The sequence below is a fragment of the Artibeus jamaicensis genome, unplaced genomic scaffold (genome assembly GCF_021234435.1).
Source record: "Artibeus jamaicensis isolate MK-2021 breed Jamaican fruit bat unplaced genomic scaffold, CSHL_Jam_final contig_320, whole genome shotgun sequence".
Taxonomy (NCBI): Eukaryota; Metazoa; Chordata; class Mammalia; order Chiroptera; family Phyllostomidae; genus Artibeus; species Artibeus jamaicensis.
The window spans coordinates 77,558-102,629 of record NW_026521753.1 but is presented as its reverse complement, the minus strand read 5'-3'; the positions used below and the strand labels follow the sequence as shown (position 1 = coordinate 102,629).

The 25,072-nt window shown below is 39.6% G+C and overlaps 1 protein-coding gene across 1 annotated transcript; it reads left to right on the top strand.

Annotated features, from left to right (window-relative positions):
* Positions 1 to 15,651: 15,651 nt before the first annotated feature.
* LOC119038276 (probable cystatin-15) lies at positions 15,652 to 19,781 on the top strand. The gene is made up of 3 exons (XM_037130745.2): positions 15,652 to 15,876; positions 18,506 to 18,616; positions 19,640 to 19,781. Exons 1-3 carry the CDS (start codon positions 15,682 to 15,684, stop codon positions 19,718 to 19,720), a joined length of 387 nt encoding a protein of 128 aa, XP_036986640.1. The 5' UTR covers positions 15,652 to 15,681; the 3' UTR covers positions 19,721 to 19,781.
* Positions 19,782 to 25,072: the final 5,291 nt, after the last annotated feature.

Genomic DNA, 25,072 nt, shown 5'->3' with positions numbered 1-25,072 from the left:
ATCTTTGGGTGTAATCTTCACCATGGAATTGCTGTATCAAAAAAAGGCAGTTTCATTTTTAGTTTTTTGAAGAAATTCCATACTGTTTTCCACAGCGGCTGCACTGGTCTGCATTCTCAACAATAATGCAAGAGGGTTGCCTTTTGTATACACTCTCATAAGCACTTGTTGATTGTTGGTTTATTAATGATGGCCATTATAACCAGTGTGAGGTGGTATCTCATTGTTCTAATTTGCAACTCTCTGATGGCTAATGGTGTTGAACATCATTTCATATATTTATGGGCCCTCAGCATGTCCTTAGAAAAGTGTTTGTTCAGGATCTTTGCCCATTTTTTAACTGGATTGTTTGCATTTCTGGTGTTGAGCCATATGAGTTCTTTATATTTTGGGGAGATCAAACCCTTGACCAAGGTATCACTGGAAGATATATTTTTCCTTAAGTAAAGTAAAATATATTGGTTCCCTTTTTGTTTTGTTGGTGTTTTCTCTAGCCATGTACAAGCTTCTTATTTTGATGCAGTCCCATTCGTATATTCTTTTCTTTATTTTCCTTTCCCTAGGAGATATATTGATGAAAATATTGCAGTGTGGGGTATCTTAAATTTAACTGCCTATGTTTTTATTTAGGACTTCATGGTGTCATGATTTATGTTTAAGACTTTTATTGACCTTGAATTTATTTTGGCATAATGTTTAAATTGGTGGTCTTGTTTCATTTTTTTGCATGTACCTGTCCAGATCTCCCAACACCATTAATTGATGAGGCGATTTTTTACTCCATTTTATGCTTCTGCCCACTTTGTCAAATATTGATTGACCATGAAGACAGGTCTCTGGGCTCTCTATTCTGTTCCATTAATCTATGCATCTGATCTTATGCAAGTACCAGACTGTTTTGATTATGGTGGCCTTGTAACAGAGTTTGATACCTGGTATTGTGATTCCTCCTATTTTGTTCTTTTTCCTCAAAATTTCTGAGGCTATTTGGGGTTGTTTTATGTTCTATGTACATTTTTGAAGTATTTGTTCTATATCTGTGAAATATGTCATTGGTATTTTAATAGGCACTGTGTTGAATGTATAATTTGCTTTGGGTAGTATGTACATTTTAATGATATAAATTACTCCAATCAATGAACATGGTACATGCTTCCATTTATTTGTATCTTCCTTAATTTATGTATTTAGTGTTCTGTTATTTTATGAATACAAGTCTTTTACCTCCTTGGTTAAGTATATTCCTAGGTACTTAATTTTTCTTGTTGCTATAGCAAATGGGATTTTTTGGAATTTCTGTTTTTAATATTTCATTGTTGTTGTACAAGGATACCTTAGATTTCTGAATATTGACTTTGTATCCCACTATTTTGCCAAATTCACTTATTAGTTTGAGTAGTTTTTTTGATTTAGCTTATAGGGCTTTCTAGGTACATTATTATGTCATCTGCAAATAATGACAGTTATACCTCCTTTCCAATTTAGATGCCTTTGATTTCTTTTTCTTGTTTGGTCACTGTGGCTAGAAATTCCAATACTGTGTTTAATAAAAGTGGTGAAAGTGGACACCTTTTTCTTTTTCCTTTTTTTTTTTTTAGTGGGGAAAGCTTTTAATTTTTGCCTATTTTGTATGATGTTGCCTGTTGGTTTCTTGTATATAGTTTGTATTATGCTAAAGTATGCTCTTTCTATTCTCACTTTGCTGAGTGTTTTTATCATAAATTGGTGCTGTGCCTTATCAAATGCTTTTTTAGCATCTATTGATATGATTATGTGATTTTTATCTTACCTTTTCTTTATGTAATGTATTACATTTATTGATTTTTTGAATATTATACCATCCTTTCATCTCTGGGGTGAATCCAAGTTGATCATGGTGTATGATCTTTTTAATGTATTGCTGAATCCAGATTGTCAATATTTTGTTCAGGATTTTAGCATCTATGTTTATCAGAGATATTTTCCTGAAGCTTTCTTTCTTTGTTGTGTCTTTACCTAGTTTTGGAATTAGGATGATATGGGCTTTGTATAAAGGGCTTGGAAGTATTCCTTCTTCTTTAATGTTTTGAAATAGTTTGAGAAGGATATGAGTTAGCTTTACCTAAGTGTTTGGTAAAATTTTTATGTAAAGACATCATGTTCAGGGCCATGAGTTTTTTAATTACTGCTTCAATTTCACTAATTGTTATTGTTCTATTCTGGCTTTCTATTTCTTCTCTATTCAATTTTGGAAGATTATATATTTCTAGAAATTTTTCCATTTCACCCAGGTTTTCCAATTTCCTGGCATATAGTTGTTCATAGTAGTTTTTTACTTTTTTTTTGTATTTCTGTGGTATCAGTTGTAATTTCTTCTTATTCAATTCTGATTTTATTATTTATATCTTCTCTTATTTTTTCTTGATGAGCCAGTTTAAAAGTGTGTTGACTTTCTTTATCTTATAAAGAAACAGCTCCTGAATTTATTGATTCATTGATTTTTTTCTTTTAGTCACTGTATCATTTAATTGTGCTCTGATTTCAATTATTTCCTTCCTTGTACTATTTTTGGCTTTGTTTGCTGTTTTTCCTCTAGTTATTGTATATTTAGGATTAGTTTTTTTTTAATTTGAAGTGTTTCTATCTTTTTTAGGTAGGCCTGTATTGCTATGAACTTCCCTCTCAGAATGACCTTTTCTGTGACCCATACATTCTGGGTCATTGTATGTTCATTTTTATTTCTTTCCAGGTACTTTTTTATTTCACCTTGATCTCATGGTTAACATATTCATTATTTAATTGTATGTTATTCAGTCTCTATGAATTTGAATGCTTTTGAGTTGAATGCTGGAGGTTGGTTTCTAGTGTTGAGCCATTGTGTTTGAAGAAAATGTTTGATATGATTTCAACTTTCATGATTTGTTGAATCTTGTTTTGTGTCCTACCAAGTGGTCTGCCTCTAAAATGTTCCATGTGAATTTGAAAAGAATGTGTATTTTTGCTTCTTTGGGATAAACAATTCTATATATATATCAATTAAGTCCATTTGATCTAGAGTGTTGTTCAATGCCACAGTATCCTTGTTGAGTCTTTGTTTGGAAGATTTGTCCATTGTTGACAATGAGGTGTTAAAATCCCCTGTGATGACTATGTTGATGTTGATGTCTTTTGAAGTCCAGAAGATTTTTCTCAAATATTTGGATGCTCCTATGCTGGACACATATATGTTTACAAGGGTTTTATCTTCTTGATGGACTACTTCCTTAAGTATTATGTAATGACATTTGCCTCTTTTATGACCTTTGTTTTGAAATCTATTTTGACTGATATTCATACTGCTACCCTAGCTTGGTTTTTGTTTCCATTTATTTGGAATAGATAAACCATCCTTTTATGTTCAATCTGTGTATCTTTTATTCTTAGGTGGACCTCTTGTAGATAGCATATATTTGAGTCATATTTTCTTATCCATTCAGCTACCCTATGTCTTTTGTTTGGAGCATTTAATCCATTACACTTAAGGTAATTAATAGGTACTTGTTTATTGTCATTTTCCCTTTGTTCTTGTGTTCCCTTCCACCACCACTCTCTTTTTTCATCTCCTTAGAGCGGTCCCTTTATCATCTCTTGCAATGCTGGTTTCCTGGAGGTGTACAAAATCATTTAACCTTTCTTTTGGTCTGGTAAAATCCTTATTTCACCTTCTATTTTAAGGAGAGCCATACTGGGTAATGTAGTCTTGGCTCAAGGCCCTTGCTTTTCATTACTTATAATATTTTTTGCCATTCTCTTCTGGCTTGTAGTGTTTCTGTTGTAAATCAGGCAATAGCCTTATCAGAGTTATCTTGTATGTTACCAGCTGTTTCTCCATTGCTGCCTTTAATATCTCTCTATGTCTTTGAATTTTGCCATTTTAATTATGATATGTCTTGATGTGGGCCTCTGTAGTGTGTAGTCTGTTCTATAATTCCATATCTCTGCATTTTTTCCAGTCTGGATGTATATGGTTTCTTTACTTATTTTTAAAAAATATTTTATTGTTGTTCATGTACAGCTGTCTTTCTTCCCCCCCACCACCACTCCCTCCCTGACCCTGGCCATCCCAACTTCCTTCCCCTGGTCCCACCCCCTCCTTGATTTTATCCATGTGTACTTTATAGTTTTCCTGAAAACCCTTTCCTTGTCCCCTCCCATTATCCCCTTCCACCTCCCCTCTGATTACTGACAGTTTACTCTTAATTTCAATGTTTCTGGTTATATTTTGCTTGCTTCTTTGTTTTGTTGATTAGGTTCCACTTAAAGGTGAAATCATATGGTATTTTTCTTTTAGCACCTGGCTTATTTCACTAATCATAATGCTCTCCAGTTCCATCCATGCTATTGCAAAAGGTAGGAGCTCCTTTCTTTCAGCTGTGTAGTATTCCACCATGTAAATGTAACACAGTTTTTTGATCCATTCATTTACTGATGAACATTTAGGTTGCTTCCAGCACTTGGATATTGTAAATGGTGCTGCTATGAACTTGGGGTGCATGGGTTCTTATGGATTGATGTTTCAGAGTACTCAGAATATAATTCTAGCAGTGGAATCGCCGAGTCAAAAGGCAGCTACATTTTTAGTTTTCTGTAGAAATTGCATACTTTTCCCCACAGTGGCTGAACCAGTCTGCATACCCAGCAACAGTGTACTAGGATTTCCTTTTCTCTACATCCTCTCCAACACTTGTTGTTTGTTGATTTTTTCTTTTTTTGCGATGGCCATTCTTACTGGTTTGAAGTGATATGTCACTGTGGTTTTAACTTGCATCTCTCTGATGGCTAGTGCTGCTGAGCATCTTTTCACATGTCTCTGGGCCCTTTGTATGTCTTCCTTGGTAAAGTGTCTCCTCAAGTTTTTTGCCTATTTTTAATTGGGTTGTTTGTCTCCCTGGAGTGGAGTCATGTGAGTTCTTTATATAATTTGTAGATCAAACCCTTGTCTGAAAACAATCATTGGCCAATATATTTTCCCATATAGTAGGTCTCTTTTGATTTTAATGCTGTTTTCTTTAGCCATGCAGAAGCTTTTAATTTTGATGAGATCCCATTTGTTTATTCTTTCCTTTATTATATTCTTGCTCTATGGGACATGTCACTGAAAATATTGGTGTGTGGAATATTTGAGAGTTTCCTCCCTATGTTCTCCTCTAGGACTTTTATGGCATCATGGCTTATGTTTAAGTCTTTTATCCACCTTGAATTTATTTTTGTGTATAATGTAAGTTGGTACCCAAGTTCCATTTTTTTTGCATGTAGCTATCCAGATCTCCCAATACCATGTGTCAAAAAGGTTATTTTTACTCCATCTTATGCTTCTTCCCACATTGTTACATTTTAAAAATATTTTATTTACTTATTTTTAGAGGGGAAGGGAAGGAGAAAGAGTGGGAAAGAAACATCAATGTGCAGTTGCCTCTCATGTGTCTCTTACTGAGGACCTGTCCTGCAACCCAGGCATGTGCCCTGATTGGGAATTAAACCAGTAACCCTTTGCTTCACATGCCCATGCTCAATCCACTGAGCTACACCAGCAAGGGCTGTTACATATTAATTGACCATAGAGACTTAGGCTTATTTCTGGAATCTCTGTTCTGTTCTGTTGGTCAGTGTGTCTGTTGTTATGTCAGCACCAGACTGCTTTTATTACAGTGACCTTGCAAGGCAGTTTGATATAAGGTATTGTGATTCCTCCTATTTTGTTTGTCTTTCTCAAAATTGCTATGGCTATTTGGTGTCACTTATGGTTCCATATAAATTTCTGAAATGTTTCTTCTATATCTGTAAAATACACCATTGGTACTCTATTAGGGATTGCGCTGAATCTATAAATTGCTTTGGGTACTATGGACATTTTGAGGATGTTGATTCTTCCAATCCATGAATATGGTATATGTTTCCATTTGTTTGTGTCTTTGTTAATTTGTTTCTTCAGTGTTGTGTAGTTTTGTGAGTACAGGTCTTTTAACTCCTTGGTTAAGTTTATTCCTAGATACTTTATTTTACTTGTTGCCATATAAAATGGGATATTTTCCTGGTTTCTGTTTCTGGTCTTTCATTGTTGATTTACAAAAATGCCTTTGATTTCTGAATATTGACTTTGTATCCCACTGTTTTGCCAAATTCACTTATTAGGTCTGGTAGTTTTTTGGTGGAATCTATAGTTTTTTTGATATATACCCTTATGTCATCTGTAAACAATGGCAGTTTTGATTCCTCCTTTCCAATTTAGATGTCTTTTATTTATTTTTGTTGTCTGATTGCTCTGGCTAGGACTTCCAGTACTATTTTGAATAGGGGTGGTGAAAGAGGACATCTTTGTCTTGTTCCTGATCTTAGTGGGAGAGTTTTTAGTTTTTGCTCATTGAATGTGATGTTAGCTGTAAGTCTCATATACAGCCTCTATTATGTTAAGTCATGCTCCCTCTATTTGGATTTTGTTGTATATTTTTATCATAAATCACACTGTTCCTTATCAAAAGCTTTTTTCTTATTTATTGATGCAATCATGTGATTTTTGCCTTTACTTTCGTTTATGTTATATATATTACATTTATTGATATGTAAATTTTGTACCATCCTTGCATCCTGTGGATGAATCCCACATGATTATGGTGTATGATATTTTTAATGCATTGCTGGATTGGGTTTGCAAATATTTTGTCAGTATTTTAGCATCTATATTTTGTCAATATTTAGCATCTATGTCAGTATTTAGCATCAGCTATATTGACCTGTAGTTTTCTTTCTTTGTTGTTTCTTTATCTGGTTTTGGGCTTAGGATGATGCTGGCTTCATAGAAAAAGTTTGGAAGTCTTCTATCTTCTTGAAATTTTTGGAATAGTCTGACAAAGATAGGGGTTAGCTCTTCCTTAAATGCTTTGTAAAATTTTCCTGTGAAGCCATCTGTTCCAGGGCTTTTGTGTGCCATGGGATTTTTTTATTACTGCCTCAATTTTGTCGGCTGTTATTGGTCTGTTCAGGATTTCTATTTCTTTATTCAGTTTTGGAAGATTATATTTTTCTTGATATTTGTCTATTTCACCTAGGCTTTTGAATTTATTGGTATATAATTCTTCACAGTAATCTCTTACAATCAATTATATCTCTGTGATAGTTGTAATATATCTTTCATTTCTGATTGTGTTTATTTGGGTCTTCTTTTTTTTTTTTCTTGATGTGTCTGCTTAAAGGCTTGTTGATTTTCTTTATCTTTCAAAGATTAAGCTCCTGGTTTTATTGATTCTTAGAATTGTTCTTTTAGTCTCTATGTCATTTAATTTGGCTTTGACCTTGGATATTTCCTTTCTTCTACTTTCTCTGGGCTGTTTTTATTATTCTTGTGTTCTTGTAGGTGTAGGGTTAGGTTGTTTACTTGAAATATTTCTATCTTTTTTAGGTAGGCATGTGTCACTGTACACTTGCAGTGACACATTTGTCAGTACTGCATTTGCTGAGTCCCATAAGTTTTGGATTGCTGGAGTTCATTTTCATCTGTTTCCAGAAACTTTTATTTCTCACTTGATCTCATTATCAAACTTTTCATTGTTTAATAGCATGCTATTCAATTTCCATAAGTTTGAGTGTTTTTTATTTTTTATTTTAGGTTGGTTTCTAGTTTCAGTCTCTTGTTTAAAAACATGCAATTTCAACTTTTAATTGATATGATTTCAATTTTATTGAATTTGTTAAGACTTGCTTTGTTTCCTGTCTTTGAAAATGTTTCATGTTCTTTAGAAAATAATATGTACTTTGATTCTTTGGGATGAAAGGTTCTGTATATATCATTTAAGTCCATTTTATCTAGGGCATTATTCAAAGCCACAAAATCTTTTTTCGATATTTTGTTTGGAAGGTCTATTTATTTTTGACAGTGGAGTGTTAAAATCCCCTAGTATAATTGTGTTGCTGTCAATAGCTTTTTGAAGTCCTCCAAGATATCCTCATACATTTGGTGCTCCTATGTTGGGTGCATATATGTTTGTAATGTTTATGTCTTCTTGATGGATTCTTCCCTTGAGTATTATAAAGTGACATTCTAGGTCTCTATTCATGGCTTTTGTTCTGAAGTCTATTTTGTCTGATATGAGTATTGCTATCTGTCTGGGGTATTGCTACCTCAGCTATTTTTCTGCCCATTTTCTTGGAATATTTAATCCAACCTTCAGCCTGTGTAGGTCTTTTGTTTTGAAGTGGATATCTGGTGGGCAGCATATGTGTGGGTAATGATTTCTTATCCATTCATCTATTTTATATCTTTTGATTGGAACGTTTAATCCATTTATTTTTAAGGTTATACTGATAGGTACTTATTCATTGACATTTTACTTCCTTCATGCCTGTGTTCTCCTGTTTCTCACTCTTTCTTTCTTTTCTTAAAACAGTCCCTTTAGCTTCTCTTGCAGTGCTGGTTTTTTGGAGGTGTATTCTTTGAGCTTTCTGTTGTCTGGGAAACTCCATATTTCTATTTCTGCTGTAATTGAGAACCTTGCTGGATAGATTAGTATTGGTTGAAGGCCTTTGTTTTTCATTATTTGGAATATTTCTTGCCATTCTATTATGGCTTGTAGTATTTCCATTGAGAGGTCAGCTGCTACCTTTATCAGGGCTCCTTTGTATGTTACTTCCTTTTCCTCTCTTGCTGTCTTTAAGATTTGCTCTTGGTCTTGGAATTTGGCCATTTTAATTATGATGTGTCTTGAAGCAGGTCTCTTTGGGTTCTCCTTGGTTGGGACTCTTATGTTTCCTGAATTTATGTGACTTTTTCTCTCATCAAATTAGGGAAGTTTTCCATCATTGCTTTTTCAAACGGGTTTTCTACCTCCTTGCACTTCTTTTTCTCCCTCTTGTATCCCTACTATACAGATATTTAGGTGTTTTATGTTGTCCTGCAGTTCTCTTAGCTCCTCTTCATTGTTTCTGAGAGTTTTTCCTTTTTCTTACTTTTTCTAGAAGTTTTTAAAATTTACCTTGTCCTCTAGCTCACTGATTTGATCCTCTGCTTCATCTAAGCTGCTTTTGATTCCTTCTACTATGGTCTTCAATTCAGAAATTATATTCTTTATTTTCTTTTGGAAGCTGTTGGTAGTTTATATTTCCTTTTTAATATAGATATATTTTTCAGTGAGTTCATTGTAGTTTCCCCATAGTTTTTGGTAATTTTCTGTGACCTTGTTGGGCTTCTTTGCAACCATTTTCAATATATTATAGTTGACTTGCCTCTATTTCCTTTAGTATTCTTTCTCAGGCTTGCTCCTTTCCTTTCATTTGGGGTATATATCTTTGTCTTCCCATTGTTTGTGATACTCTTCTTGTTAGCGTCTGCTTTTTAAATTGATCTGTTCTGGGTCCCTGAGTTTGTGGTGTGAACTTCTATGTTAGGAGACCTGTGAGATTCAGTAGTGCTATCTTTTTCATCTCCTGAACTTGCTGCTCTTGAATGCTGTTGATGTTGCTTCTCTGAATGTAATTGGGTTTTAATTGTCTTTGGGTCCTTCTTTGGTGGGTCCTTCCCTCCAGCTGGTTGACTGAGGGTCACTGCCCACCATATCTTGTATGCTATTTTGCAGGTGTGGACAGGTTGTGTTGAAGCTGGTTGTTCTGTCTGTCCAAGGGTATGAGGTTTCTCTCTTCCTGTTGCTCAGTTATTTGTTCCAGATAATTTTTCCATGGTTTAGCTGTAGTTCCAGGTTGGTCCTGGGTGGATGTTAGTGTGGCTTCCACTCACTCCTCCTCCATCTCCCTTTATTATCTGTTGGTGGTTCCTTTGCTTGTGGGTTCTCTCATCCAGCACATACATTGTTGTTCACAGCTCCCACATATTCTTTTAAGTGATCACTTGGAGGGGGAAGGCAAAAGAAATTAAGACAGCTTGAGTGTATGTTATGGGATTTAATGTACCAACATATAGCAGAAAGATAGGAGAACCTTAGGATAAGTATAGTGTTAACAATGATATTTCACCCAACTAGCCACTTTTTAGAAAGTGTAGAAAAGAGATAAGACTCTTGTTAGAGGGGGGAAGGAGTGTGAGTTGAATCAGAAAATAGAGATCTTGTGGGAAGTCACATTATGAGATATAATGAGACTAAAGTATATAAAATAAGCATAGTGTGCAAGAGAATAGAGTTAACTACAACAGTAATAAAGCTCTGGAAGATAGTGAAATGGGCTATGATCTGGGAGGGGTGCTTTGTAGCACTTACAAGTGTATGGAATAACAGTTATTTACAATAATACTGGAACAAAAATCACATGACAGGAAGTTTATGATCTGAATAACAAGAATAGAAAGTATACAACCTAGAGTGGTGTGTTATTGGAACACAAGTGAAGTGAATGAAGGAAACTTAAAATAAACTATGAAAGAGATAATAAGAAAAACCAGTAAAACAGTGTAATTAAAGAAACAAATAAAATGAAGAAAACTAAAATAAAAGAAGAGAAATAAAAAATAATAAAATAAAATAAATATAAATAACAAAATAATAATAATGCAAATAAACAACAATGTGCAATTCTCTGGAATAGCAAAGTGAAAGTTGTCCCAAATTCTCAGTTTTGGGGATTAGCCTTGTATTTCCCCTTTGGGTCTGCCTCTGGACCTTTCACAGCTCCAGGTCTTAATGTTTCACTTGGGGAAAAAAGAAAAAAAAAGCCTCCTGCTGACTTTAAACTGCCAAGGGAGTTCTGCTGATCTTTGTTGGTGCAGGCTGAGGGGGTTGGGCTTCACTTTTCTCCCTTCCTATGATTTTGGGAAGATGGGGGCCAGGCCTGGGCTGCAATCTTCACAGTTTTCCAGCCTCCAACTCAGGTCCTCTGTTTGCTGCCAGGACCTTACTGCCCATCTGTACCAGGCTCATGCCTTCAATCCACCAGTTGTGCCCTCCTTGAGGTGCACTAATTAAAGGCAACTCACATACCACCTTCTCTCTCTTTGGTCTCCTAGGTGCTGGGCACTCTCAAAGTATCTTGAAGGTAGTTCAGCTCCCCCACTGAGTTAAGTCTTTCTGGGACTGCTAACTTCCTGAGCCCTGCTGCACTCCTCTGTGGTGGGTTCCTCCTCCTGCCTCTTAGTGAGCTAGCTGGGCTGCAGGGTGGCATTGGTGGGGGCACCAATGCCACAGCTCAGGCTGTGGAGGCTGCTATGGCAGGGTCAAGGGTGGGGACACAGCCATGACAGGGGACGTGGAGGGGGTAGTGGGGTTGGCTGCTGCGGCAGAGTTGCCTGAACAGCAACCATGAGCTTTTTTTTTTAAATAACATATTCCTGTTCAATTCTGCCATTCTTAACAAATGCCCAGCCTCTCTCACAGCCCAACTTTCCAACCAGACCAGAGATTATCCAGATCAGAATCCATAACAGCCCAACTTTTCTACATTCCCCAGGAGTCACCTGGCTCCCCAATTTCTCTGGTAATGACCATCTGGCATTTACAGTCTCAGCAGGTGAACACTACCCCTGTGCATTTCCCACTTCATCTTTATTTCCCCCAGAAACTTCAAGCATCCAAGTCCATCCTGGTGACACTCTATCCTCCCTGTTTGTCAGGGGAGAAAGCTGTCAATTTATCTCTCATCCAAGAATCCTGTGTCAGATTCTGGCAGGCATCAGGCAGGGGCCTGCAGCAGCCCTGGTCCCCACACTGTTCCCGGGGACCTTACTGTACTAACGCAATCTCCTTACCATTTGTTTTTCAATGTCCTCTGCAATTTTGGTCTCCAACCTTCACATGTGCTGGGATTCCATTGGCTGTTCACTCTGTTCTTCAGAAGATTGGCTAGGTGTTCCACCTGTGTGCAAGGGGAAGCGGTCTCCATTCCCATCTACCTTGCTGACATCTTCTAATTCTGTTTTTTACTTCTGTAGCTGTTGCACCTTCATTTAATTTTATTTCAGATGGTTCTGAGTGATTGTTGTTCTGTACTTTATAAAATTTTTAAAGGTTTTATTTATTTATTTTCTGAGACAGAGGAAAGTAGGGAGAAAAAGCAGGAGAGAAACATTAATGTGTGGTTGCCTCTCACGTGCCCCCTACTGGGGACCTGGCTTGCAACCCAGACATGTGCCTTGACTGGGAATCGAACCAGTGACCATTTGGTTCACAAGCCAGCACTAAATCCCCTAAGCCACACCAGCCAGGCTGTTCTCCTGTAGTTTAGTTGTAATTTTGATGTGATTGTGTGAGGAGGCAAGCCATGTATACTTATCCTCCATCACCTATATGCATATTCTAATCATTTGCCCACTTATCAACTTGATGCTCTTATTTTTTCATTTCCATTAATTATAAGCAGATATTTAGCAGGTGTTTTACAATTTCTTCTTGACAGAAGTGAACAATGATATTTTTAATGGACATAGATTGGCTGCATAATCTGTAAAAAATATAATAGAGATACTAAAAACTTCCCCTGAGAAAAAGCTTTGAGAGTAAAATCAACCCCAAAGCATCTGAATCTTCTGAGAATTTAAAACAATAACAATTCTATTACTTCTGGTGACCAAACACAAGCAATTCTGTGAGGCTATCTGCCTGGAGATAATGCAAAATTTCACAGGTTAAGCGTTCAGTCACACAAGACTGCTACCTCCCAATTTCAAATGCAAATTACAGAGAGTAGATCCACAGATTACTCATTACTTCTGTCTGATTTGGCTACAAATCTGAGGTTCCCACAATCACCTTTTTGTGTTCAGTTAATTTGCTGGAGCAGCTCACAGAACTCAGGAAACACTTAAATTATGTTTATATGGATATGATGGATACAAATGAATGGCCAGGTGAGGAGATATATAGGGTTAGGTGTGGGGAGATCCAGAAAGCAGGAGCTTCTATTCCCATGCAGTTAGGGTGCTGTAATTAATGCAGGAGCTCCAAGCTGGGAAGCTGAACTTATTTTTGGTGATATTCTCAAAAATAAAATAAAATACTACTCAGAGGACAAGCAGATGTGGACATTCCATTTATTATTCATGTTATAGGGGAATATATTAGTGACAGTGAATCAAGGTGAAATGTTGTGCCCAAACTCTAGTCTTTGCACTACTTATTGGGTTAGGGAGGGAGCCCTGGTAGTGTATGAAAATGCTGCAAACATTGTGCAGGGGACTTGCAAAAGATAGAAATCCAGATACGCACTGTCTTTCTTCCTTGTTATGGCTGCTGGTGAGGCAGCTAAATGCTCTCTAAGGTTGTGGAGGGGCAAAGATGAGCTATGCACACAGGTGCTTCACCCTCCGCTCCATTGCATGGATGTGTTCACCTATCTGGAAACTCCCTGAATTCTATATTTTGGGGATGTTACGGAGGTTTCATCATGTAGTCATGATTGGTTATTAAGTCTATTTCCAGCCCCTTTTCCCCATCTGAAGGATAGGAGTGTCAGGGCTAAAAATTCCAAGGTTCTGATCATTCCTTGTTCTTTTTGGTGACCAACCCTTATTCAGAGGTCCTCCAAGAGCCACCTCAATGGAACAAAAATGCTCCTAGCATTCTTATCACTTAGGAACTTATGAAAGATTTAAGAGCTCTGTACCAAAACAAGGGAACAGAAAACAATTTGTGTATCTTCTGTTATCTTACAAAGAAACTAAGCAGTGGGAGGCGCCTTAGAAGAGTCTTTAGGAACACTCCTGGCATATAATCAGCATCCTGAACCAAGTCACAGGGCTCCTAACTAGAGGGGAGAAGGTGATTATTCCAAGTAGAGCTGCTCCCAGCAGAGCAGTGAACTGATCCTTGTGCTTCCAGCCTGGCTGACTAGAGACACCCTGACAACACTCAACTGACTTTCCTCCCTGAATGAATTCCTACCCTTGGGTCCCAGCCTCAATGTTTCCTGAACCTTGGGCTTCAGGCAGGTGCTCTGCTGCCTGTGGCCCTCACTATTTCTTTGCTTGTATTCCTCCAGATCCTAGATTCTTTATTCAGTCTTGTCATCCCACCTCTCCCTCTAGTCTCCTGGGATGCAAGGACATGCTCCATCAGTCCAAGCTCTTGTTCACTATCCTATGAGATGACACCTGTTCCATGGGACTCAGACCTTGGGGATGGGCATCATTGATGGGGTTATGCCATCAATGGGGCTGGCCCCCCTTCTACTCCAGTCTTGGAGGCAGTGTCCGTTGGGGTGGGTTTGCGACTTCTGCTGAGTGGGTAGATGTCTATGTGAATCATCTCCTGAGCAGAGTGCTGGCTTTCCAGAACTGACAGGGCAGGGGCCATTCATACATCATCATGTGCACTGGGAGACCCTTCAGAGTCAGGGGCTGGCCCCACCAGGCATCCTTTCAGGAGCCCCTGGGCTCAAATGAGCAGACTCAGGTAACCTCTGCTTGTTATCCTGGTGGAGCCTTGAGCTTTCTAAGTTTTTGCTTTTATTCCTTTTGTAGTTTTAAGTGCATCTTGAGCTTCCATTAATTTCTTCATGCTAAGTGCTCTCATGTGTTACCTTGTTCTGAATCTGTGTCTTGCAATTACATTTTTCAGGTGGACTGCACTTTTGTTGTGGATGCCCAACCATGGATTTCCAAGTTCACCCTTCTGAACAGCACCTGTGTGCAGAAATAGGTGGGGAAGGAGCTCCTGGCTTCTCACTGGAGAAGATTGTTTCCCTCTAGAGAGTGGCAACTTGTCTGTAGTTAGGTCTTTGAAGCACCAGGGGAATTAAAGGCATCTCAGAGCACTTTCTGTATCCCTGTAAGTTTTGCGTTCTCCTAGATTATTTATTTTCCAGGGACGTCTCTAGCAGTGAATCACGGTAGAGAATTTATCATTATTGTTGTTACTTTGGCTGTAGGTGCGGAGTGTTGAGTAAATCAAGCTGCCCAGTTCATGTGGTTTTTGTAGAGCCCCAGTGGTTGGTTTGTATTCTTATTTGTTCATTCATTTGTCAATCCATCCATCCATCCATCCATCCATGTGTTTATTTATTCTCCAATTCATGCCCTTCTTCCATTTCACTCATAGGAATGCAGACAATTTTTTAAAGGAAAAGCCACCTGTGTCCTCTCTGTTTACATATCTGTGGCCATGCTCACATTGGGGTAGCCATTTTGTTGGTAGGCCCATCCTAGGATAATAAAAATTTTTCTTTTCACTGTGAGGCATGGGCAATTGGGCCTTATGTTGCCAGAAGTAATGTAGAATATTGTGTCCCAGACCAGATACTGACCCCTCATTGACCCTTATGATGCATCTTGAGGTTGTGGGCTACACCAAAGGTCAGAGGTTGACCTGGTGTTTAGATAAAATCCTCAGGACCCAGGGATCATCAGTATTTCTAAGAGTTTCTGTGACTCTGCTATGCCCAGAGTATATTGCTGTGAGGGCAAGCAAGGTGGGCTTAAGACCCCCACTCAGGCCCTATTATGCCTGGACTAGGGCAGGAGGAGGCAGCCATGGAAATTTTCAAGGAACATATCATGTGGGATGAATGTCCTTCAGACCAATGCTTATGTAACAACAGATTGAAAAATGTTCTGCCTTTTGTTTTTTTATGAAAATGCAGGGAGTGGGGAGGAGGAGCTAGACAAGATGCCAATCAGCAGCTCAGGAATTCTGGAGGACAGGGTGGGTGGGATTACAGTTATGGAGAAAGGCCCACAGCAGCTGCTGCCCAACACTTGTGTGCTGCTGAACTCTAGGGCTGACACCATCCAGCATGTTCCTGAACCTGCCTCTGTTTCTGGGGCTCATTGTACTGGGGCCTCCTATCTGCAGTTCTGGTTTTGTGGATATTAATAAGAATATGCATTTCTTTGCCATGTGTGTGGAATTTGCTATGTTTCAGTTCAACCAAGGCCACATGGATGAGTATGCTTACAAGCTGCTGTGGGTGGGAAGAAGCCAGCGCAAGGTAAATGTTCTTCCCCATCCCTGGGGCTTTATTTTGGCCCTCAAACCTGGCTTGCATTGGGTGGTGGTGGGTGTAGAATCCTTGGTCTTCACAATAAAAGGACTTTTTTGTTATTTTCATAAATACATTTTTAAAATACAATGTATTATTACAAATGCTTCAAGTTTCTATTTTGTTTCCTTAGTAAGTGAAGCCCCTGAAGAACAGTGTAGAGAAGGGAGTAAGATAACAGAAAAAGATCACTAGTGTCAGATTCATGACACTAGTGTGAGGGAGAGAAAAGCAACCTCTCAAGTGAGGTAGCTGAGAGAAGCAAAGACAGTAGAGACTGATAGGTAATGAGGAAGACAAAGAGAAGTGGTAGCTGAAAACCAAAAACCAAGATGAAAAGACAACACAGGTGTGCCTGACTGCAGGCTTTGGCCAGACTTCTGAGAACCTTGCTGTGCTGATCAGTGAGCAGCATGCCGAGATATTTCCTGTTCCAAGTCAGCAGGCCTTGAGCTCGCAGCCACTCTGGGTCCAGGTCTGTTGGAAGGTGACGGAGAAGTGTTCTCATGGGACTGTTATGCTGGTGAAATAGTGGAAGGATGAGGTAATAGTTGTCTGTGCAGGGATCCAGGGCCATGAGGAGGCAATGCATATGGGGTGAGGGAGGTCAGAGAGGGCCACTCTCTGATGGGCACTCCTGGAAGGACCTGGTCACATGGTAGAGGTTTATGCACAAGAAGGGCAGGCAGCCACAAAGAGGTCTCTGGACAAGGACAAGTCTCAGGAGTCCTAGTGAATGGCCTAAAAGTTTCTGGACCTGTGTCACAGGAATTAAGTATGCAGATGGATGTGGGGCTAGGACATCTTCAGAGCCACAGGTAAGAAGTTAAGACATTATTCTCAGAGTAATGGGAACCCATGGGAAGAAGTTATTCAAATGCTTTAGCAATATCTCTCTGGATGCTGTGGGCATAGTGGGTTCCACAGCCTGTTGGTAAGCTGAGACCATGAGGCAGATATGGTTTCCTGGTTGCCGGGAGGTAGAAGTGTTTGCTTCTGGATCTGCTTAATGATGGATGTGGGGTGCACTGATGTAGGGTATGAAAGAAACGTGGGTCAGTGGTGGACCCAAAGTTTTAGCCTTTGAGCATGTGGGTGGGCAGTACCTCTAACACTGAAAAAAAAACAATGTAGTATGGTTGCAGGGAGACATTGAAAAATCTAGCTAGAACATATGACATTTAATATTTCTGACCCAGTTATCAAAGGTCAAGGAGGCAGTAGGTTATAGGGCATTAAGTGTAGGAAGTGGTTGGGCCTGAAGTAAATATAGGTGTCATTAGGGTCTTGTATATGCAAACCTTCCCACTGATGTTTATTCGGACCACTTCCTGCTTCCTTTGAATTGAATAATGCTGTCCTTGAGTCACTCTGTCCATGCCCAGATTCTGGTTCCTCATCAATAGCCCTGAGCCAGGTGCCGTGTTGGTGGGGATTTGATGTGAAGGGTCCCACCACTGACCACACTATGGAAGAGATGAATAGGAGGGTGTACCTCACCCACACAGGGGCACTGGCTTCCCTCATTCTTTCCCATTTCCTGACATCGGCCTCTTTTCTTGTGTTGCATCTCAGCCTTGCACCTGGGGAGGCCACGCAGACCTCCTAGACAGCAACACTACTGCTCCTGCCCCAGCCTCTGAACCCTATCCTAGCTCAGGGTCTGATGACTGTTCCAGGGCCCTAATTGTGTATGAGTGTGTGTCTGAGTGTGTTGTTGGTGTGTGGCCAGGCACAAGTGGGTGTCATATCAGCTGCAGGAATTCTTGAGCCCCAAACAAATTAGCTTTCTAAACAATTCCAGGTTAGTCCAGTGACAGAGGCATGTTCCTGCCTGCAATGATTTTTTAGCTAGATTTCTCTGTGTTTGACTTCTTCCCTAGTTTTTATGGATCTCTACTTAAGAAAATGAAATCATAACTTTAAAAGCTTCTTATAGAAGCCTAATAAACGTAAAACAGCACCTGATTCATAAATATCACCTCAATGAATGTCTGCAAGATAACCCTTTTGTGCAGCCAGCTCCTGCAGAAAGAGACTGTTTCCAGTACCCTGGCCCCCCTAAAGGAATAGTGCAGCCTTGATGTCTAGTCAGAAAAGAAGCATGCTTATTATTCTACTTTCTATAGAAGCAATAATTCTGTGTGTTATCCTGGTGTCTGACTATGCTCAGGCATAAGATTGATAGACGGGTCATGTGTCAGATGTGCCTGGAGTGTATGCAGCCTCATTGTTGCTAAACTTTCAATCCTATGAATGTGTCCCCCACCCCATGTTCATGGCACTCTTGATATTATGACCTAATATCAACCATCAGGGTAAGTGTGAAAGGGGAGATTCTAGTTTTGAATACACATATAGACATCTTTTGTAAAAAAAATAGAAAATATCAAGGTATGAGTGAAATAATAAATAAATAAATTACAAAAATAAGAAAAAGTTAACCTATATGTATTGTCATTTATAGGCATACATTTGCACATTCACATCTTTTGCTCACTTGTCTGTTTGATTGTCTTTGTTCTACTCAGTTCAAAGTAAGTATTTCATAGTGGTTTCTATAATTTCTTCTTGACAGCAGTTTACTTGGATTTATTTAATGGACTTGGAGATGGGCCGCACAATTTGTAAAAAACATGATGAAGACATTGACAACTGTCCCCTGCAAGAAGGCTCACGCAAGAAAAAGGTTTGAAATAAAAACAATCAAACAATCAAGAACCTTCTGGGAATGAAAAATAATATCAAGGAAGGTCTATGAGAGGAGGCTTTAAAAAGTCTTCCAAAACACTCCTTGGGTAGACTGAGAGTCCTGGACCCTTTTCCTCTGCATCTCACAGATACTCCTGGGGTAGAACGAGGGTCCTGAACCCTCTCCCACCAAGTCACAGGGCTCCTAACTAGAGGGGAGAAGGTGATTATTCCAAGTAGAGCTGCTCCCAGCAGAGCAGTGAACTGATCCTTGTGCTTCCAGCCTGGCTGACTAGAGACACCCTGACAACACTCAACTGACTTTCCTCCCTGAATGAATTCCTACCCTTGGGTCCCAGCCTCAATGTTTCCTGAACCTTGGGCTTCAGGCAGGTGCTCTGCTGCCTGTGGCCCTCACTATTTCTTTGCTTGTATTCCTCCAGATCCTAGATTCTTTATTCAGTCTTGTCATCCCACCTCTCCCTCTAGTCTCCTGGGATGCAAGGACATGCTCCATCAGTCCAAGCTCTTGTTCACTATCCTATGAGATGACACCTGTTCCATGGGACTCAGACCTTGGGGATGGGCATCATTGATGGGGTTATGCCATCAATGGGGCTGGCCCCCCTTCTACTCCAGTCTTGGAGGCAGTGTCCGTTGGGGTGGGTTTGCGACTTCTGCTGAGTGGGTAGATGTCTATGTGAATCATCTCCTGAGCAGAGTGCTGGCTTTCCAGAACTGACAGGGCAGGGGCCATTCATACATCATCATGTGCACTGGGAGACCCTTCAGAGTCAGGGGCTGGCCCCACCAGGCATCCTTTCAGGAGCCCCTGGGCTCAAATGAGCAGACTCAGGTAACCTCTGCTTGTTATCCTGGTGGAGCCTTGAGCTTTCTAAGTTTTTGCTTTTATTCCTTTTGTAGTTTTAAGTGCATCTTGAGCTTCCATTAATTTCTTCATGCTAAGTGCTCTTATGTGTTACCTTGTTCTGAATCTGTGTCTTGCAATTACATTTTTCAGGTGGACTGCACTTTTGTTGTGGATGCCCAACCATGGATTTCCAAGTTCACCCTTCTGAACAGCACCTGTGTGCAGAAATAGGTGGGGAAGGAGCTCCTGGCTTCTCACTGGAGAAGATTGTTTCCCTCTAGAGAGTGGCAACTTGTCTGTAGTTAGGTCTTTGAAGCACCAGGGGAATTAAAGGCATCTCAGAGCACTTTCTGTATCCCTGTAAGTTTTGTGTTCTCCTAGATTATTTATTTTCCAGGGACGTCTCTAGCAGTGAATCACGGTAGAGAATTTATCATTATTGTTGTTACTTTGGCTGTAGGTGCGGAGTGTTGAGTAAATCAAGCTGCCCAGTTCATGTGGTTTTTGTAGAGCCCCAGTGGTTGGTTTGTATTCTTATTTGTTCATTCATTTGTCAATCCATCCATCCATCCATCCATCCATCCATGTGTTTATTTATTCTCCAATTCATGCCCTTCTTCCATTTCACTCATAGGAATGCAGGTGATTTTTACACCTTTGGGCTAGGCTCACAGTGGGTAATCTTTTGGCAGTGGGTCATTCCTAATAACAGGGAAGGAAGGTGGGTTACTGAAGGTTCTGTCCTCCATGTGTGCTTATCAGGGCATCTACACATGGAGATGCATAATTTAAATGAACATCCTTTCATGTTCTCTGAAGTGGCCCATAATTGTGGGAGAATCCCTGTGCAGCAGAGCTGTCCCAGCCACTGTGGATGAGATTAAATCATCCCAGGCAGAATCTAGTTTTTCTGGCTGAAAAGGGGATGGTGATTCCCTCTAGTGGGGAATGTCCCAAGCCCTTCTCTCAAATGGCTTTTATTGGGAATGCTATGGGTATAGGTAGGGGTATACTGTTCATCAATCAATGTGAAAAGGCTATAGTCATACAAAAACCAGTATTATCTATAGATAACAATTAAAGGAACACAGATTTTTCATAGATTAAATCTATGAGGGTCTGTGAAACATGCTGATGACAGATGGTCTTTAAGATGTGTTCATGAAATAAGGTGTTTACTCCTTATGCCTTGAACTTAAACATCCAGTTTATATCAACAGGGTTATACAAAGCAAAGCAGCACAAACTTCAAAGGATACTATGTATATAATAGGCCTGATTCCCACATAACCCTGGGTGTTAGAGTTGGGTTATTTCTGCCACTAGGGTTTCCTGATTTTCCAGTGAGGCTTATTGGCTTCTTTCAAGGCCTGCTCTAGGGGGTCTACAGTTTTTGAACCTATAGACTGGTCCCCAACATCTTCCTTTTTTTGTTTGTTATGGCAGACAGGGTGGTAAGTCCGATGAAGCCTGCTACTTGCTTTTCACATATATAATCCCTGGAAAACAGTTTGCATATACATTTCAAGGCGCAAAAGAGCACAATGATTAGGAGGCATCCTATAGCCCCCATGATCCAGACATATAAATTTAGTTCTTCAAACCAAGTCCTTGGATTGAGCCATTGTAAGTTGTCATGCAGGGTCTGAAAGACCTTCTCTTCAGTAAATCCTTTAGTGCCCTGAAGTTGTTAGCATAGCTCAAGCTGGAGTTGATGGATTTGTCCTTTAAGATCAGAGAAATAGGCCCTTTGCAACCAATATTGGACCTCCTCCCATGAGTGCTGACTGGCGTTCCACTTCAGGGGCATGACACACAGCTTAGAGATGCCTGAATCACCAGTGAGTTGTTGGTGGGTGACAAAAGCATCTTTTTCATCCACACTATTTCTTCCTAAAATGAGGCTTTCTCATGGAATGGAGATGGGTCTCAGTTGAAACTATGAAATGGTTTCAACATCTTTGCCCACAGCTCACAGGGTCCTTCTGGAGAGGAGACAAAAGTATACCTTCTTTCCCAAATTATGAAATCAACAGTTCCTTTGTGGCTGGTAAGGGAGGAAAAGTCATTCAATTATTTCAAATTTGGGAGTTAACTGTCAACTTTGAATTGTTTCATTGACAAGGCTTAGCTCAGCTCAAGCTAGCTGGGAGAGACACCTCAATGAGGTCAATTCAGTGTCTCCTTTTAAAGTAGCAAATAAATGAGTAAGCTGGTATTACCAAGGTTTTAATTAAAGCTTTCCAATCCCATGGAGTCATATGATATCCATTAGCTATGGCCCCTAGCAGTCGTTTCACTTTTTCCCATTACTTTTTCCTGTTTAGCTCTGGAGGTCTGATCCCCACCCTCCTCTGAGGGCTCCTCTTCTATTGGCTTTCAGACCTCAAACCTTGGCTGCCAGTTTGCAATGCGCAGGGAACATTGTGAATGAGGCTCCAAGGGGTGGCTGAAAAACAACCTGAGTTTTAGAAGTGTCATTTTTTTCATTTAGCATATTGCTCTCCAGTTTTGTCCATGCTGTTGCAAAGTGTATAAGCTCCTTCTTTCTCTTCACTGTGTAGAATTCCAATGTGTAAATGTAGCATAGTTTTTTTATCCACTCAGTTGTGAGGGACAAATACCATATGATCTCACCCTTAACTGGAACATAATCAACAACAACAAAAAAGCAAACAAAATAGAACCAGAGGCACTGAAATTGAGAACAATCTAACAATAGCCAGAGGGGAGGTGGAAGGGGACACTGGGGAGAAGGATTTTCAGGAACTACTATAAAGGACACATGGACAAAACCAAGGGGGAGTGTGGAAGCAAGGGAGGGAGATGGGTTTGGCTGGGGTGAGGGGGAGGGGGAGAAAATGCAGACAACTGAAATTGAACAATAATAAAGTAATTTAAAAATAATAAAAGTGTCCCCTTTTTCCTTTGCTTGGAAAGACAGGCACCCTGCTGTTTCTGCAAGTTGTAATGATTTTGAGCAGTGAGTTAATTTCCCTATTGTTCTCTGGACCTGGTAGCTCCTAGGTTTAGAATTTGCAGTGTTTCAAAGACTTAGATGTTTAATTTTCCTTCTTATTTTTTTTTACTTCTACTTTCTTTCTTTAGGCATTTACTCCAATGTCCTTTCTTCCTCTGCTATACATGAATGTGGCATATATCTTTTTTCCTTTATTCCTTCTTACCCTTTTCCTTCACAATCCTTCACTCTTTAAAATTTCTTTCTTTTCCTTTCTTAATTCCCTTTTTTCTTTCTTCCCCTTATAATATCCTCCTTCAATTTGTATATACCCTCTGTGACTTACACAGACCCTCTTCAACTCAGATAGAATCTCTACAACTTACACAATTCTTCTTCAGTTCTTCTAGCCCATTTTAGTTTGCCCTTTTAACACATCCAGACATAACCAACTTTAGAATAATCCACATTCAATTCTATTTTTCAAGATGCAATGCTATAATGTATACCTTTCATCACTAAAATGATATATTTTCCAAATTAAATGAAAATTCTCAACATTTAGTGACAATTAAAAGTAAGCAGTTAGCATGGTTTAGATTGAAAATTTATGAACATGCTTCGTGAATTTCAGAAACAGTTTTTTCCCCACTGGCAAATACATTTACATTTTTTTATTCTCAGTGATTACTGAATTCCTTGAGTGTGCTCAAAAGTGAGCTGTCTCATTATCTAGTGCCCTTGACAACTTTAGGGATGGTGGAGAAGAGGAAGGAGACACCAGGCACGACGAAAGCACTTCCTGGGCCTCCAGAAGGAGGATTCAGAGTATTTAAAAGACATATTTTCTCATTGTTTTTCTTTTCTTTCCTTTTCTTTTCTTTCTTTATTTTTTTAGAGAGAAGGAAGGGAGGGAGAAAGAGAGGGAGAGAAACATCAATGTATGGTTGCCTCTCATGTGGCCCCCATTGGGGACCTGGCTGGCAACCTGGGCATGTGCCCTGACTGGGAATCAAACTGGTGACCCCTTGGTTTGCAGCCCATGCTCAATCCACTGAACTACACCAGCCAGGGCTTCTCATTGTTTTTCTTTCTGAGGTTTTTACTGTCTGAGAGGGGAGTAAGATCTTTTCCCCTCTTTAAACAATCAATTTAAATTCTTTTTGACTACAATCCTTATGATGTAATAACATTACAGATCTCATTCCATTTGCCAGAGGCTTAGCAAAATATTTTGAGACTGAAACTGAGCTGCTCATTTCAAAACAGAAACAAAAACAAAACCTAAAGCAAAGACAAAATTCATGCAAACTAGTATTCTCAAATTAAATTCTCTAAAAGGTGGGAATGAGACACGAGCCTTAGAATCTTATCTCATATCACCTGGTATTACAAATAACCCTGACAAGATCTAAATGGCATGAAGCCCAAATATCAGAGATATTATCTGATACTACAAATGCACAAAAGCCTAAATAGCAGACACACTATCTCACACCAACAAGTACTGTGAATAACCTGTAAAGGCTCAAATGGCACAGCCCAAACAGCAAGGAAAGAAGATTCTAGATTTACGCAAACAAAAAATATCAAACCAAGTTTCCCAAAAGATAAGAAAGAAAGCATCCCTGGTTCTGCCTAACTAGTTCTGTGAGGCTCTTCTGCCTAGTAAGTTTGGAAGAAGAGGGAGGAGAGAAGGTGAAACTGAAAGCACAGTGGTTGCAAGAGAGGCAGCCCTGGAAGAAATCCCTTTCCCTTATCTTAGAAATACTGACAGCATAACCAGAAAGCTCTTGGTGCCACTGTCCCTTACATGGGATAAAAGGCACAAAATCCTGTCTTTCTAGGTGTGTCTGTCCATTGTGATGGGTTGTAGCCTCTATTCCTGTTTGGATGCCTGATGTGGGATGAACTCTATCCCGCAGAGCTCTCCTGGTTGCTGTGGATGAGAATAAGTCATCCCAGACACAATCTTGTTGTTCTGGCTGGAAAGGGGGTCGTGATTCCCTCTAGCGGGGAATGTCCCAAGCCCTTCTCCCAGATGGATTTTATTGGGAATGCTATGTGTAGGGGTATACAGAATACATGCATATCTCATCAAGCAATGTGAAAAGGCTATAGTCATATAAAAACAGGTATTATCTATAGATAGCAATGAAGGGACACAGAGGTTTGTCATAGGTAAGGGTCTGTGAGACATGCTGATGCCAGGTAATCTTTAAGACATGTTTCATGAGATAAGGCATTTACTCCTTATGCCTTGAACTTAAACATCTGGTTTATATCAATGGAGCTGTACAAAGCAAATCAAGCTTCAAAGTATTTAATGTATTTACCATGCCTGATTTCCCAAGGGCACCCTCAGTGTTAGCATTGGATCATGCCTGCCACCTGGGTTTCCTGATTTTCCAGTGAGACTTATTGGCCTCTTTCAAGGCCACACATAGTGGTCCCCAACACATACCAACACATACTACAGTAGGTCCAGTCACTACATCTTCACCTGCTTCTTAATTCCTGTATTTCTCCATGTGGGCCCAGTGTGACCTTCATGGCTACCAACATTAATAACTTCCCCTGGGGCAGGTACTGTGGCTACTGACACCTGCCTTGATGAGCAACTC

Bases quoted from the DNA above. Each gene is read 5' to 3' on its own strand.
- LOC119038276 (XM_037130745.2), top strand. From the start codon at position 15,682: ATGTTCCTGAACCTGCCTCTGTTTCTGGGGCTCATTGTACTGGGGCCT. The intron at 15,877-18,505 runs GTAAATGTTCTT...TCTTCTTGACAG, and splicing joins TGGGAAGAAGCCAGCGCAAG to CAGTTTACTTGGATTTATTT. The intron at 18,617-19,639 runs GTTTGAAATAAA...TACATTTTTCAG, and splicing joins AAGGCTCACGCAAGAAAAAG to GTGGACTGCACTTTTGTTGT.